This window comes from Desmodus rotundus, chromosome 7 (genome assembly GCF_022682495.2).
Source record: "Desmodus rotundus isolate HL8 chromosome 7, HLdesRot8A.1, whole genome shotgun sequence".
Taxonomy (NCBI): Eukaryota; Metazoa; Chordata; class Mammalia; order Chiroptera; family Phyllostomidae; genus Desmodus; species Desmodus rotundus.
Window position 1 is genome coordinate 5,697,388 of NC_071393.1, and position 24,188 is coordinate 5,721,575.

Genomic DNA, 24,188 nt, shown 5'->3' on the forward strand with positions numbered 1-24,188 from the left:
GTCCTGATTATATTGATTCTGCCTTCAGGGAATGCATGCGGCCGCAATGTGAAGTGGGCTGGCCGAAGAGCAGCTCGCTTTGGCACACCAAGGATCATACCTGACTGGTATAGAGAACCAGCTGCACCAGCTGAGGCATCAGGGCGTCGGCCATGGTCAGAGTCTGCAAATTTGGATGCATCAGGGAAGTCAGTAACACTGGAAGAAGGTGTCCAAGCATAGTAGCCTTAGTAACTTGCTCCAAGCCTTTTAACCTACAAAAAGTTTAAGAAAACACACAGGTTAAGCAATTCCCAATCATATAAAAAAGCAACTAACATCTTTATCTAACAAAATCTCTTAAACTGCATTTTCTTGAACTACTGAAGTACTTAAAATTAAGAGCAGTTCAATCCACAAATGTCCCATGTTCTACCACTGAGGGAGGAAACAGAAATCTCAGATTTCATCTTCAACCTGATTTTGCAAAAAAAAAAAAAAAAAAAAAAATTTACATGGTGTATTTCATTACACCTTTGAAGCCTTTATAAATGGGCCCTCTAGGTAGGTAAACAACTACTCTAGGCAGTTACCATCTGCAAAGCTCCCTTAGCTCTGGGGCTGCCCAGAGTCTCTGACAGCAAGGAAATGAACGGCTGCAGCACCAGTCCACCTGCCCACAGGAGTCACACCCACTTCCGGCCTAGAGAAACTGGCTGATGGGGGATACAGAGGCAGGCAGGTTTTTCATTTGTTCTTAAAATTACATCCCCCCCCTTCAGTTTTACTGAGATCTAACACTGTATACATTTAAAGTGAACAATTTAATGACTTGACATATCTCTATACAGGGTCTGGCAGAAGTAACACTGCTTGAGTGTGGTGGGTAGGGTGATATGGATGTAGTAATTTATAGTTTTAATTTGAACATTTCACCTAAAATGTCATAAGGTGTGCTTGAGTGTGACATTGTTATGTTACAGCATTACATGCATATGATTTTGTAATAAAAGATTTTGTAATAACAAGGCGGTATTCTTTGTGCCAGACCCTATGTTGTGAAATGATTACCTACTCACATTCTTAATATCCTAATCTTCAGCTAGGAGAATTAATGTATGTGACTCATCCAAAGAAAGATGGGGTTAGGTAAGTTCTCTAAGACTACTCAGGATATTGGAATTGGAACCGGAAACACAACTCAGGCCTCCCAGGCTCTCAGGCTGCACCTCCTCCCAGTGCAGATCTGCACCACAGGCCATCAGTGGCCCCTACAAGCCTTAACAAGCCCAAGGGCAACGCCTACCTGGATTACACTGTTCTCAATTCCAACCTGCCCACCTACTCTCGGGGAGAAGCCAAGAAACAGGGGCATGAGGACAGACAGGGTTACTGGAGAAAAAGTTACGCTGCAGGACTGTTCTAGAGCAACATCTCTAACCTGAAAATCATCAACACACATGGTATGTTAAGTCACCTCTACCAGCAAACCACAGTAGAAATTTAATGGGGAGAGCTGAAAAAGAGTTTTATTACTGGGAATGAGAAACTTACGCTCTATATAGGTCACTTCTATGTCTGAAGAAGTAAAACAACAGTAAAATCTTGAGATATCATGTCGATATCATCTTTTGCACAGCAGTCAACTGTCTGTCCCTCTAAATCACTGCTACCTCCCTAACAAACTTACCACGAGAAAGCTAAGTGGCCATGGTGCTGAGCGGGCTAACTGAAGGAAGGGCCCACTCGGGACTAATGATGGCAGAAGACCCAAAGGTCAGGGATGATGCTGTTCCCCTCAACCCTGCTACTCTGAATCCATGACTGTTAGCCCAATCACACCTAAAAACCCCATTAAAGAGTTCAATTGCACTTGAACACTGCCGTTTCAACCTATTTTCATAAAAATCCCTCTATAGTAACTGAACATTTGATGCTCTGTTCTAAAAGATTTCACTTTCATAATCAAGTTCTTCCTGAAGGGCAGCAGGTCACACTGCACAACCCATTTCCTCACCTCAGCTCACGGTCGGGTATGTCACTGTTTATGAGGGCAGTCGTGACCTGTTGTAGCATTTCCAACACTTCGTCACATCCAGTTAGGATCTGGGTGGCAAGAGCCAAAACACTGACCTTTAGCTCCTAGGTATAAAATATCATAATGTTATTTTTAAGCTTTGTGATGAATATACACTCACAATGACAACATGAAATGACGTATTTTATGATGCATTTCCAAATTAAATAATGAGGTAGCCAGAATAAGCCCAAAGCAGTAAGTTCCGCTAGGATGGCAAGTAGCAATTTGAATTGGGAGGCTAAGGTCGGGAGTGCTGACAGAAATACGCAGTATTTCCCGGGAGCACAGCAAGTCCCCAGGAGAATGGCATTTCTCCTATCCCCTCCAGCACAAGAGCGCTCCCAGTGGCCAGCCCGGAAACTGTCCAGGTGGAAGATTGCCTTGGGTGGTATGAGGGTAGCTAAAGAGAAAAACAGAACAGTAAAAGGCGCATGTAGAGGCGGTGAATAAAATGAGACAAAAACACAACATCCTGAAACAGTACAAGTGACCTTTTCACTTAATGTTTTAAACCAGCACACTTGAAAACAGGTTAAGTTAAAAATTCAATTAAAGTGGCAGGCAGTTACAGGCTATTAAACATTAAAAATAACTATTAGAGAGTTCATGGGAGCACAAAAATGAAATAGTGTAAGAAACACTAATTCAGATCACAGCAATGTTTAGTTTACAATTATTTTCTATTAAAAAATATAACCAAACTAACTCTTCAGGTGAAAATTGTGGTGGTTTTTTACCCCCCAGAAATACTAGACAACCCAGCTTATTCTACCTTTACCAAGAGTTATTTCTTTCCACAGGTTAGTTAAACATTTATAAACATCAGCCTTCCAAATAGAAAACAATGGTATTCATGGCTGGAATTTTCTGGGGTTTCTTTTTTTCTTTCCTTTTTTTTTTTTGTATTATTAAGAGAAAGGGAATCCTGAATTGCCCAGACAAGATAAATCACGGTGTAAGTGGCACTGATCATCTGAGCCATCACCTGCCGATTGCACCCCTGGTAGGAGCACAGGGCCACGTATTTTAATTGCCTTGTCTCTAATGCTCACAGCAGCCTTGCAACAGACATGTTATTGTCCCTTTTTACTGATTAGGAAACTAAGGCAAGAGAAGGTAATAAATAGTATCAGCAATTTAAATGATTAATTCATGCAATTTCACCTGTTTACAAACTGATTATATAATGAAATAAACTCATAATTATGAACTAGCACATGTATGATTTACATAATTTTATGTACATACATCAAGGCATAAGAAAAGGGCAAACTGTAATGGATTTTATCTTTAACTATGGCTTTCTTGCTTAATTTTTCAGTGTGTTTTGCTCAACACTGTAGGGAAGAAACAAGCTTTTATTGATTTCTCTAATTCTCCCAAAGATGAAACACTGAAGAACAATGCAAACAATAGCCTTAAGCATCTGTCAAAATTATAATAAATGATGCTATAAAAAATCTCTGTATTGCTATAAATTTCCATGTAGGAACAAATTACTGAGTTCACACAGACACTAACTTAAAAATAATTACAGGAAATGAAATGAACTGTAGGTTTAGAAATTATTCAACATAAAGATTGTGAGACAATTAGCATCTTTTTAAAGTTATTTAAATCAAGAGAACATAATAAATCAGCCAAAATATCAAAGTTACTTAAATTGTTAGGCTCCTGGATTTATTTATATATTCCTATATAAATAAAACTTTCAGGTGCATATGAGATCACTTGTAAGTGCCATATTTTATAGTTCTTAAAAAAACATGAAAATAAACAAAGGCACGAAAAGATTGACAGGAGCACATGGATGACACATTATGAGAGTGTCACAAGTATGGTAACCACTGTGCAAGGACATAAAAGTCTGTGAAATGAGTGGCCTAATATTACCTCTCACAAAAACATAAGCCACATGGTGAAATCCGACATCATAATAGACAGAAATTCATCCAATTGTGCTGTGCTTTACACGCTGGGTAGAAAGCATCGTTAGAATAAAGCTTGGTGTTTACCTGTACCTTCAATGTCTCTCCCTGCAGGGAGTTGTCACTGTCATCATTCTCATCGGGTTTAATCAAAATAGTGTTACTGAGAAGGTGGTTCTGAACTGCCATCAGGTAGCGCAGGCAGGAGGATGCGGCCTTTAACACAAACAAGGGCATTTAAATGATCTAGGTCCTACTGAAACAAGGGATCCTGTGATCCTCGTGTTTTTAAAAGATTTCGACAAGGGAAGCAAAAGAGAAAGTACAGAAAACAGACCAAGTTAGTTTCTCAGGTGATTTATTTGCATTTGGCTTTTGATACAGAATTTGACACATTTACCATGACTTTCTGCCTTCTACATAATCCTCACTGATCACTCAGACACTTGAATTTTTGCCTCTTACTAATTTTCTTCCCCATCCTCCTTCCCATCACATGTATCTCCATTAGAGAAGACTCTACCAAAATTTCTTAAAAGAATCTTTGGTTCTTATCAGTCTCTGTAAAACACTGATGGTTTAGAAAACAATGCTAAACTTCAAATTAACAGGGGAAGAAATCTTCACTATTTTAAACAAAAAAAATCCAAATTCAGACAAATAATTTACTGCAACAAGACATTTAAAGCAGGAGTCATCACTGGAGAAAGTATTGAGAATGGATCTGTCTAGTTCTACATTTCTAGGATGAGCACAGTCACCCACAGACCTTCACCAGGTAAGCCTGTCCTTGTAAAGTGTGCGTGTGCGCACACCTCGACACGGTAGAATGAAACGGGAACACTGGGTTCGATTCTACTTTCATTAAACAGGTTTTTACTGAGATCTGGTCAAGATGGCAGAGTAGGTGGACCTTGCACTCGCCTCCTCCCATACATTAAAATTACAACTAAATTATAGAACAATCAACCTGGATAAATACATTTTTACTTACAGGCACAGTTGAAAGGAGTTTTTGAAAATCATCTTTAGAAACAGTTTGGCACTTGGTGATTAAGATACAGGATTCTCGTACAACAATCTTCAGAATGTAGTGTAAAAGTTCATCATTTAGTCTTTAAATACAGGAAAAATGTAACCATAAGATACTGATGGTTTAATAATAAAGGATAAAATCTTATACAACTGGTATAAGATGATAAACAGAAGATATAAAGTTAATTGGTTCTGGAAGCAAATCATCTTAGTAATGATGCTAACAACTGGTTATGTTATCTAACTCAAACTTAATGGAAACAAAACGGGACCCAGGCGCTCAGTCCAAATACTTTATAAACAGCAAAGAAAACCAATACCTTTCCCCACTCAACAGCTCTAACCACACCCTCACCCTCTGTTACAAACCATGTGGATGGCGCCCTCCATCAAGCTTTCTTAATAAGCTCCATCTGTTACTTCTGCTAAGTACCCCTTCCCCAGGCCTCAGTTACTTTACTGATTAAACTAAAACATGCTAAATGGCAACTGTTGGACTTATTGTCTTTCAAATGACCCACAGTTTAAACTTGATATGCTGACCATATTAGATATTACAGGAGACTAAAGTTGATCATATTTAAATGTGAATTAATTACTGAGGACAACACGAAGAAAGAGTGACTAAGATAACTGGTGTCACCTGTAATGGTCATCATCCTCACTGCCAAATCGGTTGTTTTGAAGCTGTTCAGCTAAATTGGTTAGGATCACATCCCGCAGCTGGGAGAGGCCACTGTTTCTCTCTCCTACACAGAACAAAGCTCCATCAACAACCCTGGTAATTACACTTAGAAAAGAGATGCTATTAAAGAAAGTTTTTAAACAAGCAGATTGTCAGCAGTCAGCGCCGGGCAGCTGTGGTTGCCTCACACCAGCCACAAGGAGAACTGCCGCTCCACCTGTCCGACCTTTTTCAACTCGTGCGCCTGACTGAGGTGTAGTCGCCCCCGGTCAAGTCATAAAGTGTGATTTCCAACTCTTTGACACGGCGAACTGTTATTTTCTTTAGTCTAACTTTAAAGCCACATTTTAATGTGTGGAAAAACTGGCTTAGAAACCCCCAAGAAGCCATTACCGTTAATGTTCATTAAATAGCTACAACAAGGAACATGACGCTGAGCAGTGAAGGTAGAAAGGTGTACAGAGCTTGAAGATATGTGTATATATAAAACATAGTTTCTGCTTTCAATCTGGCTGAAGTGTTGGCATTACGTGCAGATATGTTTTGAAAATTAACACTAGCAGATATGAAGGGAAAAATCTATTATCCTAATATCCAGTTGTTTCCTTAGGGGAAAAAAAGGGATGGTAATTAAGGGATAGTTCTCACCTTCTGTTAAGACCAGCTTAAGTAAGTTATTGATTTCAGTTTCACCTGGGTATAAGATATTCAAACCAGAGCTGAAACGACAGAAAAGTGAAAACGCTCTTAGACAAATGTTTTAGGAAATCCAAACTCTATTTCAATGTTTATTTTTATTAAAGATGCCAGTTTGGTTACATGAAACTCTGAGGTAAGTTTCATCACTAAAAAAATGGTTGAACCTAAATTCACTTTGTGATCTAGTCCTCTGATAGTCTGTTCCCCTATACTTGTCCTACCTGTAAGTCACCAAAATGATGACTTACCTGAGGCCAGATGCAGAACTGGTTAAAGAGAACTGAGCTCTAAAAAAGACCAATGGCGTCAAGCCAGCTATATATGAAGACTGTGCCAAAAAGTCATTTGAGAAGGGGATTTTCTGATTCCCAGCTTTTCCAAAAGGGCAGAAAGAATAGTATTGCAAATAGTGCCAGAATTTTTCTTCCTCTTTTTCTATCAGATCTAACACACAATGAAGCACACGTTTAAAGTATATAATTTGGTAAGTTTTGACATATGTACATACCCATGCAGAATCACCAACAAGATAGTGAACATACTCATTAGCCCCAGAAGTTGTCTCACTGCACTAGATTTAAATTTTTGATTTAATGGTCTCAACAGAAAGAGACCAAAACCATAATCTATTGTGGAAGGAAAGAACTTGCCCTCCCTCTCTGCCCACCTCTGTCATCTGGTCCTTCCAGACCAAGCACTCAGTACTTTCTTGGTCACTACATTATACTTGTTCATATTAAGGCTATATTCCTGGATAAAAGCTCATTGCACTCAAAGTGTGTGCGTGTGTGTATATAGAGAGAGATGAGAGAAAGAAAGAGTGAAAGAGAGAAAGAAAATGGTCCATAAATTCTGCCCTCTTGCCTAACAACATATTAAGTAGATTTTAAAAGGTTAACATTGTCGAGCACTTACTTTGCACTGGGCCTTACCTTATTAAAATCTCACACACCTGTAAAGCAGGTACTATTTTTATGTCCATTTTATAGCTGAGGAAATGGAAGACTCAAGGTCATAGCTAGTAAATGGCAGGGCGAAGACTAGAACCCAGGTCTGCCTGAGGCCAAAGATGGCTTCTTAACCCTCTTGCCAGACTCCCAAATGAGATAAACATCTGCTTATAAACCATCAAAATATATGCTTCAAGGGTGTTTTTGTCTTTTTTTTTTTTTTTTTTTTTAAGGATTCAGTGAGGATCTTAGGTACAGGGTGGGAAGAGCAACGCAGGAACATGGATGGCTTAGGTCCCTGGGAGTGGGGCCACAAACCTCTGTCCGGTGACAGGATCCTCCGCGCATGAGGCCCTGGCTGGGAGGGGCTGGGGAAGAGGTATGTCGGCTACCACGCAGGGAAGATCAGGAGGCAGGGCGGGAGAAGCATTCGGAAGAGAGCACTACGACAATCATTTACTGATTACCTGATGGCAAGGCAGACTTCCTTCTGAATTTCAGGGCAAATTTGATCTTTTGGTGCCATCAGCAGCTGCCAAAGAAGCAATCCTGACCGTCGAATGATGTCTCGATTCCTTTCAGTTTGTGGGCTGAAGAAAAATTTAAATACCACCTACAGAAACATAAAGGGTATATCTAAAAATGTGAATTCTACTGGGGATAACATTATCCCTCTGAAGAAAGTTATTCTATGCAGATATTCTTATGGATAGATTTTAACTACCGTCTCTTCTATTGTGTAATGGTATAATTACAGTAAATACTTTACGTACATTAATTACAATGAACTACATATAGCCATACTCCATTAACTGTTGTGCAATGAATATGATAATTCTAATTATAGGATTAGAATGGGGTAAGATGCAACACAGGAATGTTATCAAATTTTCTTCTGGTAGAAATTAGCTGCTGAAGCCAAGTTTTGTGTTTCTTTTTTCTATATTATCTTATTTATCTCGAAACAGAGTTATTTACCTGAAAGACAACAAGAATGCAGCGTATAATACAGGTATCTCCATTAACCATGGCCTTCTCCATAATATCACAAATACTGCTAAGGTGGTGTGCTTCAATCGGATGCTGCTTGCCCAAGACACTTGTGATCGGAAGGTTTGGGTTGGTAGCAAGAAGATTGAGTTGGTGTATGCACATCGCACCAACGTGGTGCAATAATTGGTTTATAACCTCATTCGTGGTTATAGCCTCTTCTGGAAAATAAAAAGGAAACTCAGTGAGGAAAGACATGTCCATGGGTGTCACCAAGGAACAGCCTTTTGACTTACATAGGTGCATATACACACTAGGAGAGAGTATCTCGGCTCCCATCTCTTCTGCTGCTGCTAGAGAACCCTTCTGCCTGCCCCTGAGTGCTGGGGTGAGAACACCTGGGAATTTCCATATTTTTTAGATCATAAGTAGCTACCACCACGGAGCCCTTTCTGTATGCTTGACAATTGGCTAAACGCTTTGCAGGCATTATCTTAAAACATCATTATAAACTTAGACAAGTTCAGCCCAGTTTTGTAGAGGAGTAAATAAAGACTCAAAGAGGTTAAGTAACACAGCTACCGAGTGGTAAAGCTGGGACTTAAATTCAGGCCATCTTGGCTCAGAGCACATGCCAGTAATCATTCCAGTACAATCTCTCCATCTTCTCTGGCTCCTCTATGGTAGAACCCACCACCCCTCCCTGGTCCAGAAATATCTCCTCCCACAATATCTCAGCATTTTTATCTCCTTCAGTCACCACAGCCTAACGAGCCATCAGCCCAACCTCGTGAGGGTGGACAAGCATCCTCTTACGTAATAACAAATGCCTCATGGATGGTTACAGGAATTCAGGAATGGAGGTAAAAATCTAAATAGGCAAAGTACACACACACACACACACAAAAGTTCACTTTTTTTCCCCCAAAAACAGCTGAAATGAACTGCCTTAAAAAAAAAAAATCCAGGAAAGCTGTTTAAACCAAGTGGTCAATTTTAACACAGCTAGTCACAAGTCATGTCGACATCATGCACCTGTGATATATGCTGCGATGAGAAAAGCCTTCATCCCTGCAGTGGTCGTCCCCAAAACCTGTAACTTCGGTGTAAAGTGAGGAAACAGCAAACAAACCCCAAGTGAGGGGCATTTGACAAAACACCTGATCAGCACTCCCCAGGAGGGGCTTTTTCTCTTGTGCAGATGGGAAACCGCTATCCACTACAGCCAACCACTCGCGTCTGCTGCCGGCCACTGTAATGATTTTTTCTTTTCAGTCACTGAACTTTTCAAATCCAACATTTCCAACTGGTTCTTTTTTAAAAAAGTAATGTATTTATTGAAACTCCCTATTTATTCAATCATAGTCATCATACTTTCCTTTAATCTTTTAATGTGGTATCCTTCAGTTCTCTGGAGGGATTGACTAAGGATGCTTTAAATTCTTTATCTACTAAGTCCAACATCTGAGTTTTGTCTGCAGCGTGTAGCTTACTGATTTCTCTGCTCAGTTACTTTGTCTTCTTAAAATGTTGCTTCTATTCTAACTTTTTACTTTATTTCATTTGTTTATTTTTATTATTTTATTTGTATTTTTAAGCCTGCCTTCCTTGGGGTCACCCCATGAGTCAGAGGCTGTGGTCACACACCTTCAGCTAGTGAGACTTGCACCCTGGGAGGCTCTGCATGTTTTGGGGGGAGCGCATCAAAGTTCTGGCAGTTTTACACTCTGCCCTGGTTTTCACTTTCTGCCAGCTCCTCTTCAATCTTTGCAGGCTCACGTTCAGCCAGGCCTGTGTGAACAGCGTGGGCTTCCTCAGGCTTCCGTGGGGAGCTTACCAAGGACCTCTGCAGCTTTCTCACTACCCAGATTTCCCTGGTAAATTTCTGGCTAGCCTGCTCGTTCAGTGCTCGCCCTGACCAGAACGACAGACCTCAGTCTAGCAAAGCTACGGGCACTCTGTCTGTTTGCCACCAAGACTACCACCGATACTGACGGTGCTTCCGGGCGTGAGTGTTCTCCGCGCTCTGCTCCAAGTCAAGTCAGCCTGCTCTGGCAGCCAGGATGCTGGTTTACAGATTCTGCCCCAACTTGGTGAAATTACTATACTGACAGAGCTAAAGGTGGGAGAAAGGAGCATCCCCAGCTAAGAACACCACGACATCCACTGTTCTAACCCGAAGTTCAGTGTTATTTTATAAATACCCACTTCTCAATTTGGTATATCCCTTTTCTCAATTTCCAGAGTCTAGAAATAGTTGTTTTTGAGATTTTTTCAGTTTTAGCATTGTTTTATGGGGATAGAATTTGCTGAGCTACTCACTCCTCCATACCACTACAGCTGACTTTGATGCCATGACCTTTTGAGTTAATATTAACTTAATATTGCTTTCTGGCAGTGACAACCGCCCCATGACAACATGCCTCTCGCTAAGGACCTCCTTCATCCGTCTCCAGAAGAGAAGAAGAAACAAAAGAAGAGGCCCCTGGTGCAGAGCCCCAAGTCCTACCTCATGGATGGGAAATGCCCAGGATGCTAGAACATCACCATTGCCTCTAGCTCTGCACAGATGGCAGTTTCGTGGGCTGGCTGCCCCCTGTCCCCTGTCAGCCTACGGGAGGAACAGCAAAGCTGACAGAGGCTGTTCCTTCAGAAGGAAGCAGCACTCAAAGCACCCAAATCAAGATGAGTGGGAAACCATCCCAATAAACACATTTTGAATATAAAAAAATATTAACTTAATATTAAGAATCTTAATATTTATATTGAGAAATATAAAGATCCTTTATTGGTAATTCTACCCATTATAAGTCTGTATATAAATAAATGTCAATGTAAAACATTATAGCAGAATATAATCCATGCCAGGTACAAGTAAAGAACCAATTTTTGTACCAAAGATCTGACAATTCCAAAAGGAACATAATTTTCCTGTTATTTAAAAAAAAAAAAAAAGTCTATGGACCATCTCAAAGCTCTCCTTATTTATACACTATTTCCTTAATTATAAACCAATCAGACAACAAGGATTTCAGGTTTCTAAGTTCAAAAAGGGAAGGCTGTTGACCCATGCTGTTGCCTGGGCCACGTCCCACTTACTCATGCTGCATTCCTCTCTGCTATGTCCTGGGGGAGAACCTTTCCTGCAAGACTGAGTGCACCTCACCTTTGGGCTCTGTGATGATATGGCTGACTCCGAGCCTCTGGCAGACGTAATGGAAGGCCTGGTTCCCAGGGTTGCACCACTGATCGATGTAGTCGTTGGAGCAGGTCCACAGCATGTTGTTCACTGTGTCGTAACAGGCGCCTGCAAAAAGAGCGTCTTTATTCAACTGCCATGTCATCATCTGCCTGTACACATGGCTCTCACAAGCACTGCTACAGAACGGAAAAGCCAGGACCCCCCCATGCTGACAGTCCACATCCTACCCCCATACATTTCCTTGGCAAAGCATTAGGCTGAGGTTGAGCAAAAAGGCAGCACTCAGTTTCTGTTCTGCTTAACTCCTCTGTGAGAATGGGGTAAGTCTCAAGGAAGAGATAACTCTTAGTAACTGACTTCTACGTGACCTTTTTAATTCCATAAAAGATTCAAGTGGCTTACATTAAAACCCAGATGCAATAGGACTAATTAACATAACACCCAATAAAAGCTTTAGCAAGAGCCAAAAAAAGCTAAGATATGAGCTTCCTAGGAGACAAGGCAAAGAGAAAATAGTACATAATGCTCATTTTCTGACAACAAGAAACATACCAATTCCTCACAGGAAATAAATCTTTGAAGAATTTCAAATTTTGAACTTTGAAGAATTTGTTATAGGCATCATCAGACCACTTAATGGACAGTATGCAGAGGAATTTCACATGGCAATTTCTTGTATTAATCCTCAAAATTATACAGTAGTATAAAAAAAAATCTTTCTTCCAGGGAAACTAGAATACCACAAAGAATTGGCAAGATTTTTTGAGAGAAACTGCTGAAACACTGACTTTTCCAAAGAAACGTGGTCATTCATTTCTTACCCAATCCTGGTACAAGAGCTCCACGCCCCAGGGAGCTTCCGGCAGCATCGATGAGATCAGCGCGACTTGTGAACTGACCGTCTGAAATGTTGTACACCAAGCTGGAGGCCAGGACTTTGGGGACAAACATCAAGCTGTTTAATAAGCCTTGAAGTGATTGTCAGTCCATTTGTAAAGTTTCAGCTTTAGGCTCTTAACAAGACTTTCATAAAAATCACACATTTTTTGTTGTCTATTGATGGTAACAATGAGGAGACAGAACACATATGTAAGACTACAAAAAGAAAACTGTCACAAAATATCTTCCTAAATAGTGAACCATATTTTTTTAAGTGTTTTTTAAATGGCAACTTTTGCATAAAGGTTTTTAATATGGATTATCAAAAAGGTAATTGCAAAAGGAGTTATCATCATTAACAACACAAGGTAACATTTACAAGAAGTACTTTACATACAGTTGGCGCTCAGCAAAGTTAGTAGGACACAAACACAGCTCAGTTCCAAGCAGTGGCTCTACAACTTGGAGAGGCTTTGGCCTTTTTCCTTAACACAGGATAGTGCAGTGATGACTAGCATGGGCCCTATGTGTATGGGTTTGAATTCCCGCTCTACCACTTCTGTGTGACCCTGGGAAATTTGCTGAACCTCTCGGTTTCCTCATGTGTAAACCAGAGATAATAAAAGTGTCAGCCTTACACAGTTCTCGTGAAGATTAAACAAGTTAAACTATGTCCGGGATCCACACCAGCTCATATGTACTAGCTGCTATAATTGATATTCTTTTCTCCTACTTTCAAGCATAAAATTTGAGCACTGTGTCACTCGAGCTTGTTTTTCCTATTCCTGTCCCCCTGGTGATGCAGATCCTCATCACACCTGATGTGAGCTATAATCTGAACTGTACTCTTTGCTTCACCTCTATTTTCTACTGTTCCGTCTTGCACAGCAACAAAATGACCTTCCCCAAATCTTTGTTGTTGTGTTTACCATGCATGCGCCACTTATATGAATGATACCCAATTTTCATGATTTAAACTCAAGACCTCCTTTAGTCTCTCCCTTCTTCCCCCTACTCCACAACAACCCTTTCTTTCTGAATCTGCAGCATGAACATCTGCTTCCCACGGTTCAGGCAGCGGTATGGCATTGTGTATCATTTGCTAGCTGTTTCTCACACCTGCATCGAGTTTCCCATCAGACTGTGAGCAGGCACCACTTCTTCTACTTACTGAGTAGCCCCTCCCTGCTCCGTGACCAATGTGCAATGGGACACAGAAGGAATTTCAGCATTTATTGATTTGTTGGTCTAAAATAGAATCACAGTGTCAGCTGTATTCTCATGAAGAAAATAGCACTGTAAAGGCCTGCTTTAGTCAAATGGGGCCAATTTCAGTTGAGAGGAAAAGCCATGCCTAGGAAGCTAAAAGAGTTTAATAAGCAAGTGGTCAATAAAAAGACAAATAACCCAACTTTTAAATTGCCAAAGGACGTCAATAGGTATTTCACAAAAGAAGATATACGAATGGCCAATAAGCACAAGAAAAGATGTTCAACGTCACTAGTCATTAGGGAAATACAAATTGAAGCCACAATGAGAGACCACTTCACACCCAGTAGGATGGCTCTAACTAAAAAAATGCAAAATACCCAATGTCGGTAGGGATACGGAGAAATCGGAGCCATTTTACATTGTTGATGGGAACGGAAAATAGCGCAGCCCTCTGGGGAAACAGTTTGGCAGTCCCTCCAGAGGGTAGTCTTATAGTTACTGTATGCCCCAGAACTCTCCAATGTACACGCCCAAGGGAAATGAAAACACGACCACACAGAAACCTGTACATGAGTTATTCAAAACAGCCAAGAAGTAGAAACCACCCCAGTGTCAACGAAATGGGAACATAGCCACACAATGGAGTATGATTCAACCATAAAAAATGGAGTAATAATTCATGCTACAACATGGATGAAGCTCAAAAACATCAAGTTAAAAAAAAAAAGCCAGTCACAAAAGCACACATATTGTGTAATTCCATATATATGAAAAGTCCAGAGGAGCCGAATCCATAGAGACAGAAGTAGACGGGCGGTTGCCAGGGGACGAGTGGCGGCGGAGATGGGGAGTGACTGCTAACGGGTGTGGGTTTTCTCCTTACAGTGATGGAAATGTGCTAGAACTAGATAGTGGTGCTGGTCGCCCAACTCTGCGAATACACTAAAACCACTAAACTTCATACTTTAAAAGGCTGAATTTTATGGTGATAAGTTATATCTCAATAAAGGTGGTGGTTGTTTTTTTTTAAGGAGAGTCATAATAAATTTACATCATTTACCCAAGGGCTAAAGGGGACATTTCTGGTCACATGAACTGTTAGAGAAAACAAGCTGTTGAAAAAAAAGTAAAACCTATTTGATTCAAAGGCAAAAGAGTTTTGGAGTTGTTATGCATATCTAAATTCTAAACACATGCAACTAGTGGAAACAGCCTAAAGTTCAAGTTGATCTTAGATAATTTTTTTTAAACTGCTGAGGTCAAATTTGTATCTGCAAGCTTAAACTAGAGTATGACATGCTTTTTAAAAACTAAATGTGAAATATAATGTTTTAATGAAATTACCATAAACGAATTGTTGTAAGAGGACAGAATATGAAATATTGGGAAATGAAAACAAGTAAACTGATTTTAAAACATTTTATGTGCCTAAACAAATTTCAAAGAAAAAAGGAAGTCCCCCAAAAGTTACCATACATAAAAGGAATAATTTCTTTTGTTTTTCAAAATACTCTTACCTCATGGTATATGATCACCAAAAAACAGTGTGAGATACTATTATCCTTTTATTTTTTTACGAGTGGGAAAACGGAGACCCAGAGGAGTTAAATGTTTAAGAAAGCTAGAAAATGGCAATGTGAAAGAAACATTTTTGATTCTATGTTTCCTCTCATTTAACTATTTGTCCACCCTGAAGCCAAAAATCACACTACTTTAATTATTCTAGTATGCCTCCCTCTTTTATAAAAATATATGTATTCATAACATTATTTCATTTCCTAAAATTTTCCTGAACTCATTATTATTTCTAGTAATTTTATAGGGCAATAGCTTTCAGAAGTATACTATCATACCATCTATAAAACTTACATTCTAAATTCCTCCTAGCCTGTGACTATATTGATAAGTTTTTTCCGTTGTTATCAAAAAGCTATTGCAAACAACTTTTAAGAGAGTAAGTTTAAAATCATCAACAGAAAAGCCTTAAATTTCAAAGTTGGAGACAAATTGGGAAAAGTGCCCAAAATAAAATTCACTTACTTTTTAAAGATGACAAACCACTTGTTCCCCCAAAAAGAGAGCGGGTGGCAGAGCTGCCTGATCCCCCTGGAGGTGGGACCAGCATCACCAAGTACGTGCCACAGGTATAGATGGGCGTCTTCCGCAGCATTTTCAGAGGTAGCCCACAGCTAGTATTTGCTGACGAAAGGAATGCAAATGATGAGTGGGAATATTTGACACACATCACTCTGATTACCAAAACAGAGCCAAGGGTCAGGAGGGGCCCCAAGCTCATACAAGGGTATATGCCCAGACTCAGAAAACACAACAAGAAGTGATAAGCTCAGGAAAAAATGATAATCTTGTGGCTCTCTAGCCTGGCCTCAAGTCCCCTGATATGTTGACAGTTCTCAAAGGTGTTCCCAATAGTCAATGTGCCTGTGTCTCTAAAAATTCCTTCAGAAGGATAAACCTTCACAGGGACTAAACCTCAAAATAAAAGAAGACTCTGACTGCTTGTGTTTGACCCAGGAAACGATGCTCCGACAGAGATCTTTGCATGTCACACAGAGCAAGTTCTTAACAGGTTTGTGACATTACATTCATTACAAATAGCTTTGAGCATGAAATCAGCCAGAAATTTCTAACTATAACTAATTAATAAAAACTTTCACAGTATCCATCTCAAAATAATGTTATACCTGTATGATTTATGATAACCCATTTTATGTTTTCTTTATGATAACCCATTATATATTTTCTTTTTTAAGGGTCAGTGACATAAACTATCATTAAGAAAATACTTATTTCTACCCAAGAGGCACAAAATGTATTTTCAACTCCCTCACTGGCAGATAGATCTGAAAACGCACGGAGAAGTTAGGGACTTTCCATATTAGTCTAGTGAGGACTGATGATGGCAACAGAATGTCAGTGTTTTGCCTAGGAAGCTGTCAGGGCGTAAAATATAACCGCCTAGATGTAAAATCATCTTTAGATGGTTTAGATTAGAAAAGTAACACCTCATCTGTCTGATATATACTTTGAATGCTTGTGCTTGTTTAAAAAAAAAAAAGCTCTATTTTTGAAAACTCCAAGCCCACCACAAGTATATTCTTTGTTCAGGACATAAATCCAGGAGGGTTAAGGTCCCATAGATAAGAAAACCAAAAGGGGAATGATTGGAAAGTTAGCAATATTGTGAGCATAACATTTTCACCACGATGCTTTTAACAGACATACTCTTACTAACATGGTAATAGGTCCTAGTTTATCCCAATAAAAATCTCTCCCCCCTCTGAACGCTGAATTGTCAGAAGTCCCTCAGCCTGTAACTGGTGAATTTTCATGTAGCAGTGTCACGTCAAATGAATGCATACAGGACGCGTCTGTAAGTGCAATGCGCTCACGCATCTAGAATAGGAATACAGATTCCTATTTTCACGAAATTCTAAATGTACCGTCGCCTTCGGAGTTCTCCCTTTTATTTTTCTCACGCTTTGTTGTCCAACAAGCATTCCTGTAGTATTTATGTTGTTCAGGGTAGGATTCAATTTTCTCCCAAGGGACAAACCCAGATGAAACCTTCAGCTTGTCAAGAAAATGTTTATTTAGGTAAAAAGAACTGTCGTCTAAAAGTATTTCCTATTACACAAATTTTCTACAAGCCCAGGTAATAACAGCTATTAATAATTTCCCCACTTACACTTGACATAATAGAAATCTATGGAAATAAAATACTATCCTTCTTAAATTCTAATATAAACTAGTAAGTATTTAATTTGATAGTCTCATAATAAATTAATCAAATATTTTCTCTTCCTAACATTTCAATATGTAAAAGGATTAAAGCATAAAATTGCATTAAGCACATTAATTCAAATACCCTTTTCTATGACATCTTTTTCTAGCCTCAGCTTTTACTGCAGCTGATGATTTGGTATAAATTCACACAGTTGGAATGTAATCTATAAACTCTTCAAGAATAATGGTTCCTGTCCTGACTGGTGTGCCTCTGTCGGTCGGGTGTCCACCTGCAAAGTGGAAGTTCACTATTCGAGTACCAACCAAGGGACATGCCAGGGTTGCGGGTTTGGTCCCCAGGCAGGTGCATACAAGAGGCAACTGATGTTTCTCTTTCTCTCTCTCTTCTCCCCTCCCTTCTCCTCTCTCTAAAAATAAATAAAATCTTTTAAAAAATGGTTCTTAACCTTTTTTTGGCCATTGATGACCTAAAAAATCTGATAAAAATTATGATGGATACATTTAAAACTGTGGGGGGCATGTTTATGAACCCCTTAAATGTTTATTCCACCCAGTAGAACTCCTGCTTTAAAAATATAGAACAGTGTGTTTAGTAGGCTAACATTTGTTAAGAATAGAAGGAAAATAAGAACACAAATTTGTCTTTAATTGTATTTGCATAAAGAAACTCTGTAGGATAAAAAGCTAATATAGTTACCTATAGGGGGCAGAGTAGGGGCAAAATACAGAATGCACCAAGACTTCTCTACATACAGCATTTTATGTTGTTTTTGCTTTCAAACTCTTTAAATGTATTATCCATTCCAAAATATTAAAATACAAACACCAAATGAAAAATTCAAGAAAAAACAATCTGCTGTACGTTTGCCTCTCAGTTGCTTGACCAAGATTGTATTTGGTGAAGACGATGCTAAGTAAGAGCTTTTCACATTTATGAAGGATATGCTTACATGAAATCAGTTAATTTACACTAACATTAATGAGAAGGTATTTACAGTTAAAGACATAGCTGTTTTGAATTATTACAGATTCATGCTAATTGACATCCACAGTCAACAACATGTATTAGCGTGGAATTTAAAAAACTGGACAATGACTAGAAAGAGGAGAGAAAAAGGTGAATCACAGAAAGGAAAGTGCTTTTGTGAGACGCACTGTAGTGCTCAATCAGAAGTAGTGCCTGGGGAGTATCTGAGGTCTTGCTCACTGGCATGTGTCATCAGTCTGGCTCAAAGAAACTCTTACAAAAATTTTTAAAATATGTATTGCCTGAATCCCACAGGCAGCTCTCACTACTTATATATCAAGCCAAGAAAAGACACAGAGGAAATTTAATGTATATTACTAAGTGAAAGAGGCCAATCTGAAAAGTCTATATTCTGTATGATTCCAACTGTACGACATTCTGGAAAAGGCAAAACTGTGAAGATAACTTAAAAAATCAGTGGTGGCCAGGGGTTGGGGAGAGACAAATAAGAAGAGAACAAAGGATTTTTAAGGCAGTGAAACTACTCAGTACAATACCATAATAATGGTTATGTGTTATTATTCATTTATCCAAACGTGAAGAATGCAACTTAAGGTAAATTATGGACTTTGGGTGTGATGATTTGTGCATGTAGGGTCATCAGCTGTAACAAAGCTGCCATCTGGTGCGGGAAGTTGATGAGGGAGGCTATGCGTATGTGGGGGCAGGTGGTACATGGGAAATATTAGTACTTTCCTCTCAAGTTTGCTGTGAACCTAAAACTGCTCTAAAAAGTCTTAAATAAATAAATAAATATATATGTATACACACACACACACACATACACACACACCTGAATGGAGCTATACAAGGTAACAGGTGGTAAGCAAAGGACACATACCTGCTTGGTCCTCTTTCAGGGTGTTGGAGATGGTGGAGCCAGTGAGGGCGGCCAGTGTTGCAGATGGGGAAGCTCTGTAGCGGGAAAGTCTGCTCAGAAGCATCTCATTAATGCTTTTTGCAGACTCGCCCTCTTTTCTCATTAGAATTGTGCGTTCCTGAAGTGGATTGGCTACATACACACCATTTTCAACCTGACATTTAAAGAAAAAGAGGTCTTTAAATGACATCTGTTTCCGTTTAGTTAGCAAATTTCTACTTCAGAATTGCAAGATTGTGATCTGGTTGCTCTAAACCATTTCCAAAAACTGTACCTGAGTAGGGGTGAACCTCAGCAGAAACTACTGAGAACAAAAGAAAGGCTGGGCTACATTTGAGAGCCTTCGTTTTTCATAACAGCTCAGTTTCTAAAAGTAATGAGCCAAGTGTAATAAATTCTATGGAAGGTTGTTGATTAAAATTCCTTATATTGAATTTCAGAGGCAGCCCTCACTAATTACAAGCTTCTGACAGGTACAAGTACGCTGAGAGGAAAACAAATCAGTTTTTTATTTACTATTAATATTAAGTACAACTATGAGGATAATATCGTCTTGAAATTTAATTAGCGGCTAAAATCGAAACTCTGTATCAACAGCAGTCAGCATCAGCCCCGCTGTTCGGGCACCGGTAGAAAGGCAGACTCCGTCTGCTAAGAATACGTGCCAGCGTCGACCGGACCCTTGCTGGTGCTTGGCAGTTCTCACTCACCACTTGATTATTCCCCAGAAAAATCCCTGGAGTGAGGATTTCAAAATTCCTTCACCAATTCTGAGCTTGACTTTCAGGAGACCACTTGGCCGTCTTTACTGGTAAAAAGATCCAGACCACTTTACTGTAAGCTGCTCACACTCATCTCTCTTCCAACTCAAGAATCTGTACTCAGCTTCATTTATTCTTCCTTTCCTCTCACTTCAGAGAAAGAAGCACTTCGCCTCCTGTTATTTAAGGTTAAGTCTTCCCTCTCTGCCTCCTCTCTAACTGCTCCCTTAATTAACTCCGTCTGCTCCTTCGTCGCCAGTGTCTCCCTCACTATTAACTCCCTGCTCCTTGGTTTCAAATATTCACAGGTCTCTGAGCCCTTAAACACAACCTTGTTGGCCCATGGAAATACTATCCCTTTTCTCCACCTTCATTTGCTGCCAAATATCTCACATATTAATACATTCAGACAGCCTCTGCATCCCCCTGCCCCCTTCCAGACCTGGGCTCCTGGATCTGGCTGGAGTCTCAGAAACTGGTGCCACCAGAATAGGTGGCCAGGACTGGCCTTCAGCTGTGGGGTATAAAGATAAGATGGAATGGGAGTACAAAGTAGCAAGGCTTATAAGAAGCAAATGAAAAGCAACGGAGTCCAAAGTCTAAGGTTGGTAACAGAAAAGGCAAGAGAAAGCAAGTGAATTCAGGAGCACAGCCAGGAAAGAGCTATACAGAGTGGGGGAGACTTTTGTGACACATTCACAAATGACAAGGGAAAGGAATTCTTTGAGTCCAAAAATGCTGTTTCTGTTTTCTACCCCCTGCTTCTTAACCCTGGGTAGTTACTTAACTCAGCAGCCTCTAACAAGTGGACATTCTTGATGGTCCACGAATAACCTAAAACCAAAGCCATCTACCTTATCTTTGGCTTCCATGTAGGCTGTGCCATAGATGCCAACCTTCTTGGGGTTCTCCTTCCTCAGTGTTGGGGGTAGAACACAGTCCTGGTTTGTTTCATAACATGAGTACTATGCGCAAAGTACTCTGCTAGTGAGCAAAGCCAACGTAGTTCCTGCCTTGCCCTCTTATTTGTTGGTTCCACGTCTCTACTTATTGAAATGAGGGTTTGACTAGAATCAGAGCTAGCCCAGGGGTGTCAAACTCCTTTTCAGCAGGGGCCACATCAGCCCTGCAGTTGCCTTCAAAGGGCCGAAATAATTTTAGGACTGTATAAATGTAACTACTCCTTAACTGTTAAGGAGTTGAAATTACATTCGGCCCTTGGAAGATAACCCATCAAAAATCAATGTAAGTGTAAATGGATTAAATGCTCCCATCAAATGGGGGGGGGACAAAATCTGGCCCTCTGAGGGGAAAAAAAAGGGCAACTTAAGAAAAACTGTATTATTGTGTTCAAGTACATTGAAAATAGTGAAAAGAAAACCTGCTAAGACACCAGTGAGAAGCAAAGAGTGAGGTTCTGCACCAGGGATAAACCTGGGAACCCCTCTACTTAGCAAAGAAGCTCCTCAGGATTAACAAGCTACAGATGTAGAAAGAAGGGGAAGAGGCTGAGAAGAGTCGGAAGGAGCACAGGGTTAGTGGTGACAGGAAGTTCCCTTCCCTGGCCCAAGCCACCATCATCTCAAGTCTGCTTTTTCTGGTCTCCCTGTTTCCATCTTGACACTCCCGTGCTTTATCCCCAAACACCAGCCAATGATCAATGTCACATTCAAATAAAACCATGTCCTTCCCTGTTTAAAACCCTGCAGTGGCTGCCCAACATGCTTATAATGAAATCCAAACCCCTGGTTAAGGGTCACACGGTCCAACATCCACGGACCTCCCGGCCTGGGCTTGCTCTTTCACGCTACCCTTTCAGCCACGCTGGCTTCTGTCGCTCCTCCAAATGCCCGCACTTCTCCTCACTTAGGCCTTGGACTTGCTGTTCCCTCCTCCTGGATTGTACAGCCATTCCAGTTTGCCCAGCACTGTCTGGGTGTTAGCACTGAAAGTCCCATGTCCTAAGAAATCTGAGGTCTGGGCAAACTGGGATGGTTGGTCACCTATCTGTCAGGATGGATGGCTGCTTATCATTCAGGCCTCAGCTCAAATGTCCTTCCTCACTTAGAAAGGCACTCTCAGACAGGCCGACTAAAGTAGCTCCCTGCTTCCCCTACTCGCTGTCACATTCTCCTGCTTTATTTTCATCCCAGCATTTACCTCTAGCTGAAATGATTTCGTTCTTATTTACTTTCTTACTGCCTACCTCCCTACACTCTAACGTTAGCTCCTTGAAAACAAAGGCCTGTCACCCTGCTGCCCAGACAAAGCAACTAGTGGGAACCACATTAATACCGAGCGAGTGAAGGGATCCTAGTCATCCAGATCATAGTCCAAAGGAAACAAACCCAAAGGGAGAAGGAGAAAAGGAACCTAGTGTGTCCATGTGTTTAGGAAGGGACATAAAGAGGATAAAATAGTAGGAAAATTGTCACTAACTCTATCTAAAGAACAGCAGTTCTCCCTGGCTGTCGTGGCTCAGTGGATTGAGCGCTGGCCTGTGAAGGGTCACCAGTTCAATTCCCAGTCAGGGCACATGTCTGGGTTGTGGGCCAGGTCCCTGGCTGGGGGCGTGCGAGAGGCAACCGAGTGATGTTTCTCTCCCTCCCTTCCCCTCTCTCTAAAAATAAATAAAATCTTAAAAAACAAAAACAAAAGAACAGTAGTTTATAGAGCTCACATGGGGGCAAGAAGAACTCTCAGAACAAAGCAGATGTAAAAGGGTGCTCTGGAAGGGTAAAAGTTATAGAGTGCTCTCAGGCAGGGATGTGTCCAATGTAGAAGTAACCACATCAGGCAGGGAGATTCCAGGCCTCACTATTCTAGTTTTAAATGCCAGAATTCTAAGTGTCTTGGAGCCTCCGAAGGCCTGTGACTCCAAGTGGTAGAATTTCACACTAGTGACCTCAGTGCATGAGGCATCATGGTAGTCACGCTGTCGTTCAGGCCCCTCCCCCAATGACTCTGGGCCCGGCCACTACAAAGCATGGTGTAAGCAGAGGCTTGATAAGCAGTTGTCCTCTTGAAAAATTCCCATCAGAAAGCCAGTCTCTGTGCTGTCAAGTTCGGCCAACATCACTGAGGTCAGGCGTAGAGAGACTTGGCAGATGAGAGGACATCTTGACTGTTCCAGCCCCAGCCAAGCTCCAAGCTGCGTGAAGCTACTGGTGTGACCTCAGCTTCCCCATGCAGGGAACCACCACCCAGCTGAGCCCAGTCAACGTATAAACTGCGGTTGCTTGAAGTCACTACTTCAGGGTGGTTTGTTGGAACAGCAGTAAGTAACTGAAATACCCCCAATATCAGAAAATCTGTGGTCCACATGTTAGAGGTTTTATATTAATAATAGTTTGTAAGTTAGGTAGGGCATTCTCTACATGCCATTTCTTTACATCATACTTCTAACTATACTTATCTAGTCTACCTTATATAGTAATGATTGATTATCTAACTCCATTGAGTCACTAAGAATTCCTTTTGAGAAGCAGGCACAGTTAGTTAGCTCCTACTCTCTGATACCTATTCACTTTAGGTGATCCTTTAGTTTTCCCTCAATCCTAGGCACCAAGAGGCCTAGATTACAGGTTAAACTCAGCCGCTTTTTCATGAAAAATGACACAATGGAATAACACTGGTAGTGTTCAAGATTCCAAAATATATAATTTCTTTTCTGATTATATAAATGGCCTCTTCTATACTTGTTTAGTCTCTTTAAGAGTCTTCAAATCTTGCTGTAGTCTATTCTTGAACCAAAAGCTATAATGACCTTTCAAAATCAGATCCTGCTCAAAACTCTCCAAGAGCTTCCCATGTCACTTGGAATAAAGTCCAAATACCTTACAAGGCCCTTCAAGAATGGCCCTGGCTACCTCTCAAACTTTATCCCCCATCACTCCACTTGAGCAAAATGCAGAAGAATGTGTATAATCAATCACCATTTGTGGGAAAACAGAAAAGGAAAAACAAAAATATATGTGCCTGTCTGCTTGTATGTGCTTGTATTATCCTTGGGAAAAAGAAAATGTAACATAACTTGTCTATGGGGAGGGAAATTGGGCTAGGAGGCAGGGTACAGTAGGTGAGAGACTTCGGTACCGTCTGAGTTTTGAAGCTGTG

At 40.4% G+C, this 24,188-nt stretch overlaps 1 protein-coding gene across 5 annotated transcripts in view; it reads right to left on the reverse strand.

Moving 5' to 3' along the window:
* The window catches only part of HECTD4 (HECT domain E3 ubiquitin protein ligase 4), a 152,092-nt gene that overhangs the window by 78,670 nt on the left and 49,234 nt on the right, over positions 1–24,188 (reverse strand). For 3 of the 5 annotated variants that reach the window (XM_024567078.3, XM_024567076.4, XM_024567079.4), the window contains exons 8-19: positions 19,273–19,465; positions 15,680–15,838; positions 12,370–12,483; positions 11,513–11,653; positions 8,335–8,567; positions 7,824–7,969; positions 6,356–6,426; positions 5,666–5,771; positions 4,982–5,102; positions 4,075–4,203; positions 1,997–2,121; positions 101–254 (exon numbers count right to left, since the gene is read on the reverse strand). In XM_024567078.3, the coding sequence (XP_024422846.3) occupies positions 101–254; positions 1,997–2,121; positions 4,075–4,203; positions 4,982–5,102; positions 5,666–5,771; positions 6,356–6,426; positions 7,824–7,969; positions 8,335–8,567; positions 11,513–11,653; positions 12,370–12,483; positions 15,680–15,838; positions 19,273–19,465 (1,692 nt within the window). The remainder of the gene's footprint in view (positions 1–100; positions 255–1,996; positions 2,122–4,074; positions 4,204–4,981; positions 5,103–5,665; positions 5,772–6,355; positions 6,427–7,823; positions 7,970–8,334; positions 8,568–11,512; positions 11,654–12,369; positions 12,484–15,679; positions 15,839–19,272; positions 19,466–24,188) is intronic. The other 2 variants (XM_024567080.4, XM_024567077.4) reach the window with 1 other exon arrangement.